Source organism: Trachypithecus francoisi, unplaced genomic scaffold (genome assembly GCF_009764315.1).
Source record: "Trachypithecus francoisi isolate TF-2019V2 unplaced genomic scaffold, Tfra_2.0 Lachesis_group11, whole genome shotgun sequence".
NCBI lineage: Eukaryota > Metazoa > Chordata > Mammalia > Primates > Cercopithecidae > Trachypithecus > Trachypithecus francoisi.
Genome location: NW_022681456.1, coordinates 32,881,392 through 32,893,877, shown reverse-complemented (window position 1 = coordinate 32,893,877; position 12,486 = coordinate 32,881,392). Strand labels below are relative to the sequence as shown.

Below are 12,486 nucleotides of genomic sequence, written 5' to 3'. Positions count from 1 at the left end.
ACTTTGATTTCAACAAAACCCACATCATCCAGTAATTATAGATGCTTGTGTATGTGTCTTTCTTCCCCACCAGCCTAAGAGCTGGAAGAAGGCAGAGAACATGTCACATTCTCTATTGCTCCCCAACACTTAGTACAGTACCTGAGACACAGTAGGCACTTAATATATATCTGATGAACTGAATTAAATCCAGTATATTTGTTTCTCTATACTTGTGCTGGAAATTTGGTTTTCCTTGAGTCATAAGAACTTGCCAAGGTGCCAGGGGCGGTGACTCACACCTGTAATCCCAGCACTTTGGGAGGCCAAGGCAGGCAGATCACGAGGTTAGGAGATCAGAACTATCCTGGCCAACATGTTGAAACCCCGTCTCTACTAAAAATAAAAAAATTAGCTGGGCGTGGTGATGCGTGGCTGTAATCCCAGCTACTCGGGAAGCTGAGGCAGGAGAATTGCTTGAGCCAGGGAGTCGGAAGCTGAGGCAGGAGAATTGCTTGAGCCAGGGAGTCGGAGATTGCAGTGAGCCGAGAATCACGTCACTACACTCCAGCCTGGTGACAGACTGAGACTCTGTCTCAAAAAATATTAAAAAAAAAAAGAACCTGCCAAGGTTGTCTTTCATATGAACAGGTGGGCAAATGATTTGTGTTTCATCCAAACTATTGGGTTAACCATTATATTAGCTATTTGTCACTGAATTTAATATTTATGAAAACTTGCAAGTTTTGATTATCTTTAAAAACACTTGGACCTTAAGTGGGCCATGACAGCATCCTCAGAAAGATGACAATAAGTAAGAGGATACAACTTCCTTTATAATTGACAGATAGGGTTCAGTTTGCCCAATTACTGTTTCTAAAAGAAGAGATAAATTCACTATAATGAATGTGCCATAATTGGAATGTATAGAGGTCAGTGAAAAATTCTACCATTTGAATAAAAGGTGCTAGAGGACCACCTCCTTAGAGGAACCATCTAAGAAGAAAAGAATATACAACCAAATGGGTGTACATTGTGATAGAAAATGTCCCTCTCCACCTCCACTTAGTATTTTATTAAGACTTAGAAAAATTAGGCCAGGCACAGTGGCTCACACCTATAATCCCAGCACTTCAGGAGGCCGAGGCGGGTGGATCATCTGAGGCCAGGAGTTTGAGACCAGCCTGACCAACATGGAGAAACCTCGTCTCTACTTACAATACAAAAATTAGCCTGACGTGGTGGTGCAGACCTGTAATCCTGGCTACTCGGGAGGCTGATGTGAGAGAATTGCTTGAACCCAGGGAGGCAGAGATTGTGGTGAGCTGAGATCATGCCATTGCACTCCAGCCCGGGCAACAAAAGCAAAACTCTGTCTCAAAAAAAAAAAAAAAAAAAAGGACTTAGAAAGATTAAGGTCAACTGTAACAGCTGGGTCGAGCAATGTGAACAAAGTCTGTCAATGCTCTTTCAGCAGGAAACTCAGTATAGCATATTGTTTTAGACATAGGCTCTGGACTTGGGCTTCTATCCTACCTCAAGTGACTTAGTTTCCTCATCTATAAAATGGCATGATGACACTGTCTACCTCATGGGGTTGTTAAAAAATTTAAACAATTGATTGAATGCTTATAAAAGTCCCACACAATACCCAGAACATCAGTAGTTTTAACCACTATAACTTACTTTAATAATAATAATATTTAATAATAAGACTTACTTTAATAATAATAATACACCCATAGTATTCTACTATGGGTCTTCCTTTTTGTTTTTCATCTGCTGGTACCTTTTTTCTTTTTGCTTAGTATCCTTTCTTTTTCCTTTAATCCTGGCTTTTATTTTCTGCCTATCCTTCTTCCCGTGTAGAAAAATCGATGGGAGCACTGCGGAAGAAGAAAACATTGAGCTGAATGAAGAAGGCAGGCCAGTGCAGACGTCCAGGCCAAGCCCCCCACTCTGCGACTGCCGCTGCTGTGGCCTCCCCAAGCGTTACATCATTGCTATCATGAGTGGGCTGGGATTCTGCATTTCTTTTGGGATCCGGTGCAATCTTGGAGTTGCCATTGTGGAAATGGTCAACAACAGCACCGTATATGTCGACGGAAAACCGGAAATTCAGGTTGGTATCAATCCATGGTGGAAGCCTTTTCTTTTGGAGACAGGGTCTCACTCAGTCTCCCAGGCTAGAGTACATGGCACAATCTTGGCTCACTGCAGTCCCGACCTGCCAGGTTGAAATGACCCTCCCATCTCAGCATCCTCCCATTTCAGCATCTCAAATGAGTAGCTCCTCCTATCTCAGCATCTCAGCATCTCAGATCAGTAGCTGAGACTACAATCGTGAGGAAACTTTTTTTGACTGCAGCTGTGTCAATACTTTGCTCCTTGAGAGAAAGCCCTGCAATTCCTTCAGTGATATGACAAAAATGGAGAGTGGCTACTTGTGCTGAGCACTGTGCAAAGTGATGGGGATAGAAAGGTGAATGACCTAGACTGGGCCCTGTCCTCATGGAGACTAGTAAGTGATGACAGTCTGGGGAGTTGGGGGGGTAGGGGCCGTGTTGGAGGTACACAGGATGCTCAGGCTCATAGGAGAGGGCCCAGCCCAGACTTCGCTATTGTGAACAAATTCCCAAAGTGATGGCTCGACCAGGCAAAGAGGGTGTGGTGGGGTGGGAAGAAGAATGTTTGAAGAAAAAGGTATTGTGAAGGACTGTAAGAAAGAGATAGAGACAGAGACACACACACAGAGAGAGAGAGAGAATGAGAATGCACACATACTATGTAGGTATATTTTAGGAACTGAAACAGGAACTCATCATCTTTTCTGTGTCACGGACTCCTGGTGACGACTGATGAATATTTGGCAAAGTAATGTTTTAAATTCTTAAAATAAAACACAAAGGATGACAAAAGCAGCCAATTATATTAAAATATAAATACCAAAACATTTAAAAATCACATTTGTGACATAGAAATATATGGGCTTCTTTAGTAGTATATCAGTGACTAAATCTAGCATTGGGTCTAACATTTACTGTGATTTTAAGTTGGAATGTAAGCTACTGTTGGAAATAGTAGCCATGACTGTAATACGATTTGAACATATTTACGATTTACACATGGGACAGAGTCATAGGTACTCGTCATACGACTGTGGCTTGTTGCCTACATTCATAATGGCAGAAAGTGCTAAATTTTGGTTAAGAGTGAAAATAAAGGTGCATGTTTTCTTCCCATCCAAGTTCTCAGATCCGTAGGATTCCATCCACAGACTCCAGGTTGAGAACTCTCAGTGATTGGGTAGAGCACCTTGGGGTGGAGGCAGCGAAGTATCTAGGGGGCTAATCATCCGCAGCCCGGTGGGCATGTAGCAAGGGGCTGCACACACAGAGTGATCATATCTGTGCTCCAGACTGATCACTGCCCCATCGCAGGGGGCCAGATTGAGGTGAGATAGGAATGGAGGCCACAGGGCCAGTTCAGAGGCCATCATAGTTACAAGCAAGGATACTTTGAAGTGACTTAAATAGTATTGTTTTAGGAATCACTGGAAACATAAAATCTGGTTTGCTATTTAAATGATAGACCTAGAGAAGTACTGAGGTTATGGGGGGAAAGAAACAAACAAAAATGTCTGCCCAGTAGCCACCCCATAAATGCATGTTTCATCGTACTAAACTCACACACCGCAGTGACTCATGCAGAAATCCGTTCATTTGCAGAGAGGCATTTAACAGTTCTCTGGTCCCTCCCTCTGTTTGAAGAAACATTTAGATCACAGTTTTTTGAACTAGTGTCTGGGAAATCACTACGCTGCAGGCTGTGCCATGAAGAAGGCAGTGTGAGACCTGGAGCCCATACTGTGCTGTGTCCTATGAGACTTTCCAAGAGGAAGACGTGGTGGGCAGTATTTCCTGGACTGACTTGATCATAGAATGCTCTCTTTTGTGCCACATCTATTAGCATCATCTGGAACAGTCTCCTGCCAGGCACTGGTTTGAGAAAATTTGATTTCAATCTGTCAAAAAGAAGTCTTCAGTTGGTCTGCAAGCTATTTGTTTTTGCTTTTATCAAACAAAGAGATTATTCTGCCAGAGGAAAACAGCACCATGGAGATCCTCCTAACTAGTCTCTATTTGATGCCACAGCCAAATCTGTCCTAAAAGGATATCCTGTCTTTTGTAGGGGTATGGGGAATAGAGGTAGAAGGGCATATTATGCATTTTAAAAATAAAGAATGATGTATATTAGCGAGGTTTCAGATGTGTATCACATGCATTCTTTCAGCCTTTTGTGAGCAAGGCCAGCTAATTAAAACTTGTCTGCTGAGGCCCAGATCAAAATGAGATGCTGTTTTGCATTTGTTTGTTGCCTGAAAAGATAGACCTCGGTCAATAGAGTCTGCTCTGAGGCATATGGAAAAGACATTTTGATAAACCCGAGCAACAATGCTAATGTGCGCTCTCTAGTTTCTATGACTGTGCCCTCTGGAGTCTTAAGAAACTGATTAAAATCTGAAATATGGTTTAAATTTTTTTCCTCTGGACTTAGGAGTAGGGATTTAGTATCAGAAACTCTAGCATAACTCTAATTTATAGCAGATTATTTCTCTCTTGTCCGCCTAGAACAAAGCTTAGATACTAACTGAGCATGTTTAACCAAATGACAAATACTTCGCTAATTGTATTAAGAAAAGCTCTGAATGGCTGGTACGTTTGTTTGGTTTTTCTGTTTTAAGGGGAAGAACTAGATATTTGGCACTGAGATATCTTTAAATCTTTATTTCAAAAGAAGGAGAGAAATAAGCAGTATGAATAGGTGATATTTAAAATATGTGGCATATGTTCTACAAGTGGTATGAAGAGTGATTTTAACTAATGCGTGATCAATCTTTTTTTTTTTTGAAATGGCATCTCTGTTGCCCAGGCTTCAGTGAAGTGGTGTGATCATAGTTCACTGCAGCCTCGACCTCCTGGGCTTAAGTGATCCTCCCACTTCAGTTTCCGAGTAGCTGGGTCCACAGGCTAACGCCACCATTCCTAGCTAATTAACAAAAAAGTGTTTTTTAGAGATGGGATCATGCCATGTTGCCCAGGCTGATCTCAAACTCCTGGCCTCAAGGGATCCTCCTGTCTTGGCCTCCCAAAGTGCTGGGATTACAGGCATGCACCACTGTGCCTGGCCCATATTTTCAATTTAATAGTTTTGAGTTAAAACATGTGAACTCTTAGAAAAGTGTTTGACATATAGTAAGAAAAAAAAAAAATGACCGAAGTTTGAGAAACTTGTGATTTTGTTTTCTCATTACTCTCAGGAAAAGTCCAAAGTTCTTCCCATGGATCATGGGCCCTTTAGGATTCAGAGGATGGGCTTTGGAACTGGCCAGACCTGGTTTTAATGAGCTCTGGGACCTTGAATAAGTTGCCCTTGTGTCCTGGCCAGAGATTGCTGGTTGTAAAGAAGAGAAGTGCAGTGAAACTGGCTCAAGTTAAAAGGGCATTACTGGAATCTGGCATGGTGGCTCACACCTGTAATCCCAGCGATTTGGGAGGCCAAGGTGGGTGGATCACCTGAGGTCAGGAGTTCTAGACTAGCCTGGCCAACATGATGAAACCCCGTATCTACTAAAAGATACAAAAAGAAATTAGCCAGACATGGTGACGCACACCTGTAGTCCCTGCTACTTGGGAGGCTGAGGCAGGAGAATCCTGGGAGCTGGAGGTTGTAGTAAGCCGAGATAAGTGAGACTCCGTCTAAACAAACAAAAAATGATAGTGGGGATTATTGTAGGTCTGTAAGGGGATCTCATGAAAGCCAAGGGCAGAAAGCAGGTCTGTGGTATATGTTTGTGCCGTCTGCACCCAGGACACAGAAGCCAGCCTGAGGTGGGACTGAAACCCAGGCTGTCCTCCACCTTGAGGAGGGAAGGGGGTCTTTATGTAATTCTTTCTGAGGCCGCAGGACAGGCCCTGCCAGAACTGCTGAACGGAGCTTTCCCTCATAGGAACTAGAGAAGCCTTTGCTAAGGTCTCCAAATTGCTTGCCCCAAGAGTCTTTCATCTGCTTTTCTTGGAGTCAGCTCCGTTTTCCCCGGTCCTTCATGGACTGCTTTCTTTCCTCTTCCCTGGCTTCTCACTGCCCTCCACAGTGGAAGTGCCTTGAGCCTTTGTCTTGCCAGGAAGCTGATTTACTTGGCCCTGACTCTGTGACTCCATGGGACTTATTTGGGTTCAAGAGGGCACTATTGTCTAACTAGAATCTCTGGGGGTTTGGGTTGCTCTCTCTCTCTCTCTCTCTGTGTGTGTGTGTGTGTGTGTGTGTGTGAGAGAGAGAGAGAGAGAGAGAGGGAGAGAGACAGAGACAAGACAGACAGAGTCAGAGACAGACAGAGACAGAAACAGAGACAGAGAGATGGGGAGAGGCTGACTGGCTGAGCCTAGCGTATAGCTTGGCTGTCTTGAACTTTTTTTTTTTTTTGAGACAAAATCTTCATCTGTTGCACAGGCTGTGGTGCAGTGGCACAATCTCGGCTCGCTGCAACCTCCACCTCCCCAGTTAAGGCGATTCTACTCCTTAGGCTATCAAGTAGGTGGGATTAGAGGTGCATGCCACCACGCCTGGCTCATTTTTGTATTTTTAAAATAGAGATGAGGTTTCACCATGTTGGCCAGGCTGGTCTTGAACTCCTGACCTCAAGTGATCTGTCCACCCCAGCTTCCCAAAGTGCTAGGATTACAGGCGTGAGCCACCACACCTGACTGGCTTGGCTCTCTCTACTCAGGTGTCCAGTCAGCTGTGTTGGTCAGTGGGGGAGAATCCCATGTTGCTGGGGAAGGTGGAATCCTCTCAGAAGTGTGAGCAGACAGGAACTGACGTTTCTAGAAGTTCTTTGCTAACCCTCATTGCCCTTATTGTGAAATGGGAATAAAAGGACTACTCCGAAGATCAAATAAGCTCACCTATATTAAATGCCTATAATAGTTCCCTGAGGCTGCCATAACATATTACCAAAAATTTGATGGCTTAAAACAATATAAATTTATTCTCTCAGAGCTGTGGAGACAAGAAGTCTAAATCAAGGTGTTGGCAGCACCTCACACCCTCTGAAGACTTTAGCAGAGAATCCTTCCTTGACTCTTCCAACTTCTAGTGGATGCAGCAGATCCTCGGTCTGGGACAATGTCACTCTCATTTCTGCCTCCATCTTCACGTGGACATCTCTCTGCGTGTTTCCTCTTTTGTCTCAAATCTCCATCTGTCTTTCTCCTATATATAAAGACACTTGTCATTGAATTTAGGGCACAGCTGGATAGTCCAGATATCTCATTTTAAGATTCTTGACATTTTCACATCAGCAAAGATCTGTTTTCAGATAAGGTAGCATTTATAGGTCCCAGGGATTTGATGTGGATATCTTTTGGGGGCCATTTTTTTGGCCTTTCACAATATCTGACACAGTGTTTGGTTTACTATAGTGATGGTCCATATACAGGGCCATATATTTTTAAATTTATAATTAAAAAAATTTATTGTGATAAGAATGCTTAACATGAGAGCTACTGTTTTAATAAAGTTTTTAGTGTACAGTACATTATGGTTGACTGTAAGTACCATGTTGAATAGAGATCTCTAGAGCTTGTTCATTTTGCTTGACTGAAACTTTTTGCCCATTAATTAGTAACTCCTCATTTCTCCCTCCCCCAGCCCCTGGCAACCATCATTCTACTCTTTGAGTCTATGAATTTGACTATTTTGGATATGTCATGTAAGTGGAATCATGCAGTATTTGTCTTTCTGTGAGTGGCTCATTTCACTGAGCATAATGTCCTCCAGGTTCATGCAAGTTGTTATATCTTGCAGAATTTTATTCTTTGTAAAAGATGAATAGTATTCCCTTTTTTTTTTTTTTTTTTTTTTGAGATGGAGTCTCTGTCATCCAGGTTGGAGTGCAGTGGCATAATCTTGGCTCACTGCAACTTCTGCCTCCCAGGTTCAAATGATTCTCCTGCCTCTGCCTCCTGAGTAGTTGGGATTACAGGCACGTGCCACCACGCCGGGCTAATTTTTATATTTTTAGTAGAGACAGGGATTCACCATATTGGCCAGGCTGGTCTCGAATTCCTGACCTCAAGTGATCTACCTGCCTTGGCCTCCCAAAGTTACAGGCATGAGCCACTGCGCCTGGACACATTTTCTTTATTCATCTGTCAGTGGGCGTTCAGGTTTTTTCCATGTCTTGGCTATTGTGAATAATGCTTTAGTGAACGTGGGGGTACTCATATCTCTCTGAGATCATGATTTCAACTCTTTTGGATAAATACCCAGAAGTGGGATTGCTAAATCATACAGTAGTTCTGTTTTTAAATTTTGGAGGAACCTCTGTACTGTTTTCCATAGTGGCTGCAGTCATTCCCACCAGCAGTGTATAAGGGCTTTATTTTCTCTTCATTCTCACCAACACTTCTTGTCTTGTTTTGTTTTTGATAATGGTCATCCTAACAGGTATAAAGCGACGTCTTATTGTGGTTTTGATTTGCATTTCCCTGATGGTTAGTGACGTTGACCACCTCTTCATGTGTCTATCGGTCATTTATTGGTCTTCCTTGGAGAAATGTCTATTCAAGTCTTTAGTCCACTATTATGATTTTAATGGGACTCAAATGACAATAAAAGTCAGTTCTCAGCAGCCTAGGGGCTCTTCTTCATGTATTATTTTTCAGAGATTGACAGAAGCACTATTTCTCCAGAGAGAAAGGCATGAGAAACGGATGTTGTGATTGACAATTAGCAACTGGTTGAAGTGGGAGTTAAAAGGGTCTAGTTCTCCCTCTGTCTTGGATCCTGGGATAATTCTATGGATCTTGGCAAAGAAGTCTGGTCTCTCCTTAGTCAGAAAATCAAGTCTCTCCAAGCAATAGAAAGAATATCGTGTTTTGGGGTTAGGCAGATGAGAGGTTTTGCATCCCCTTTTCCTTGCAAATAGTTGTATGACCTTGGACAAGTAAATTAATCTCTCTAAGCCTTAGTTTCCTCATTTGCAATTACCTCTAAGTGTTTACAGATTAAAGGAGGAAATCTGTAGAAAGCGCCTCAGTGAAATAATATTCCACCTCTGCTCAAATTTTCCAATGGTTTTCATCTCTCTTTGTCTAAAAGCCAGAGTTCCTATGATGTCTTAAAGAACCCTTCATCATTGTAACCTCTCTTGCATTAACACCTGTTCTCTTCCTCCTCGTTCATTACCCTCCAGCTGTACTGACATACTGCTTTTCCTCTAACACACAAGACACAACCCTACCTCGGTCCCTTGCACTTGCTGTCTCTCTGCCTGGAAAGCTCACATCTCAGATGACCATATGACTTGCTCCCTTCCTTTCTTTAGGTCTTTACTTAAAACTCATCTTCTCAGTGAAGCCTTTCCTGGCCATTCTGTCTAAAATTTACCCCACCTCACTGTCATCCAATACTTCCTATTCCCTTCCCTGCTTTATTTTTTCATCTTATCGCTGGTTACCATCTAACTCTGCCTGTAATTGTTTATTGCCCGCTATCTCCACTGGCATCTTCAAAAAGGCAGGAGTCACTACGGCTGTTCACTGCTGTACCCCAGTGCGTAGAACTATGTGTGTTACATAATAAACACAAAATACAAATTTGGTGAGCTGATTTGAATTAATAATAATTAGCTAGTTCCTTTTTACCACTGAGCTTCAACTTTGTAATTCGTAAAATGAGAGAGTATAGGCCAAAGTGACTTGGACTGTGAGCTCCTAGAAGGCAAAGACAATGCTGATTTGAGTCTGTATTTACACTGTCCAGCACCTAACATTGCATTCAGGAGGCACAGGATGAATGTTGAACAGATGGGCAGAGAAATATGTAACAACTTGTGACAGGAAAATAAGCTGTGATGAAAATTTATAAAACATAGTATGATGATAATTAGGAACCCTCTTACTCCATATTTGCATTTTGATATCAAAAAGCTTTACAAAGCCATTCATTTATTCATTCATTTGGCGAATACACATTGGACCTTCTATGTTCCCAGGCATTTGATTTAGGTACTGAGACTATAAGTCAAACAGGACATAGCTACTATCTTAGAGTTTCTTGGTGCCCTGTGTGGGAAATTGACATGTGGATATCCATTCACTGAAGACAAGCCCAGGAAAAAGGGACCAGTTCAATTTGGGGGATTCAGGAAGCTTCCTCTGAGGAAGGACCATTTACAATGAGTCTAAAAAGAATAAGTTACTTTACCTGGGAGAGAACACGAGGAAAGGGATTCCAGCCCTAGAGAATCACATTTTCAATGGCCTAAGAGTTGTGGAAGGTTGTGTTGTTGCCATTGCCATCAGCATTGTAACAGTAATGACTGTTAACGTTTATTGAGTCTACACTGTGTGCTAGTCACTATCCTAATCTGCTACATGCAAAATCTCTAAGCAGAGAGAAAACCCACTGGAAATATTCATGCCATTTATCCCCACACATCCTATGGGTAGGTAGAATGGGCTTTATTGTCCTTATTAAGAAATGAGAGACTTAAGACTGTAATTCTCTTTGTGCTATCACTGAACTGGCATCTGAATAATGTAGCAAATAACTTAGTAGCCCCCACAAAACCCCATTTTTTGCTTTCTTCACAAACTATTTTATTTTCTCCTTAGCATTCATTGCTATTTTGTGTTTTCTCTGTGTGTGTGTATATATGTATATACGTACATACATATATGTATATATGTATATACATACATATACATATATACACATATGTGTATGTATACATATATACACATATATACACACATTATATATATTATATATACACACACACGTTAGATATATGTATTTTTAGAGACAGAGTCTTGCTCTGTCACTCACATTGGAGTGCAGTTGTGTGTTTATAGCTTACCTTAACCTTGACCAACTCCTGGGTTCCAGGGATCCTCCTACCTCAGCCTCCTGAATAGTTAGGACTACAGGCACGCACTACCATACCTGGCTAGATTTGTTTATTTATTTATTTTTTTTTGAGATGGAGTCTCTCTGTCTCACCCAGGCTGGAGTGTAGTGGTGTGATCTTGGCTCACTATAACCTCCGCCTCTTGGGTTCAAGTGATTCTCCTGCCTCAGCCTCTCAAGTAGCTGGGATTACAGGCACCTGCCACCACACCCAGCTGATTTTTGTATTTTCAGTAGAGATGGGGTTTCACCATGTTGGCTAGGCTGGTATCGAACTCCTGACCTCAGGTGATCCACCCGCCTCTATCTCCCAAAGTTCTGGGATTACAAGTGTGAGCCGTTGCACCTGGCCTAGCTGGCTGGATTTTAAATTTTTTGTAGAGATGGCGTCTTGCTGCATTGCCCAGGCTGGTCTTGAGCTCCTGACCTCAAGTAATCCTCCTGCCTAGGCCTTCCAAAGCATTGGGATTACAGGTGTGAGTCACCATGACCATTACTATAAATACATACATTTGTACATAATCTCTTATCAGAAGGTGAAATCTATGAGGGCAGGGACTTTGTTGTTTTTGTTTGTTTGTTTTGTTTGTTTTTGAGATGGAGTCTCGCTCTGTCGCCCAAGCTGGAGTGCAGTGGTGTGATCTTGGCTCACTGCAAGTTCTGTCTCCCATGTTCACGCCATTCATCCTCAGCCTCCTGAGTAGCTGGGACTACAGGCACCCGCCACCATGTCCGGCTAATTTCTTTTTTTTTTTTTTGTATTTTTAGTAGAGATGGGGTTTCACCATGTTAGTCAGGATGGTCTCGATCTCCTGACCTCGTGATCCGCCTGCCTCAGCCTCCCAAAGTGCTGGGATTACAGGCGTGAGCCACCACACCCGGCCGGTTTTGTTTTTTAAGACGGGGTTTCACTCTGTTGCCCAGTCTGGAGAGCATTGGCACTATCTTGGCTCACTGCAGCCTCGACCTCCTGGGCTCAAGCCATCCTCCCACCTCAGCCTCCTAAATAACTGGGACTACAGGCACGCATCACTATGCCTGGCCTAGAACTTTTGCTTGCTGCTGTACCCCAAGTATGTAAGATGCCCTCCATAAACATGTGTTGAATAAATGAAAAAAGAAAGACCTCATGAGGTTATTATTGTGTAGGCTCATTGGTGAAAAATAGTTGTCAGCCTTTTTCTAAGAAACACAACTATATCTGATTTCTCATTTCCAGACAGCACAGTTTAACTGGGATCCAGAAACAGTGGGCCTTATCCATGGATCGTTTTTCTGGGGCTATATTATGACACAAATTCCAGGTGGTTTCATTTCAAACAAGTTTGCTGCTAACAGGTAAGATAAATTGATATAACATGATACAAACCAACGAAATGTGGCTTTGTATTTATAAATTCTGCATAGCTAGATCTCAATTTGGGGGTGCAGAATGAAAAATAGGAGCCATCTGGATAGATGCAATTCACAGATACTGATCCCAAATGACCCTGCTCTTAACTTATTTTTATTTTCGAGATGGTGTCTCACTCT

At 42.4% G+C, this 12,486-nt stretch overlaps 1 protein-coding gene across 2 annotated transcripts in view; it reads left to right on the top strand.

Moving 5' to 3' along the window:
• Positions 1-12,486, top strand: part of SLC17A8 (solute carrier family 17 member 8) — a 66,500-nt gene that overhangs the window by 22,668 nt on the left and 31,346 nt on the right. For both annotated transcript variants that reach the window (XM_033220919.1, XM_033220920.1), the window contains exons 2-3: positions 1,849-2,101; positions 12,173-12,291. In XM_033220919.1, the coding sequence (XP_033076810.1) occupies positions 1,849-2,101; positions 12,173-12,291 (372 nt within the window). The remainder of the gene's footprint in view (positions 1-1,848; positions 2,102-12,172; positions 12,292-12,486) is intronic.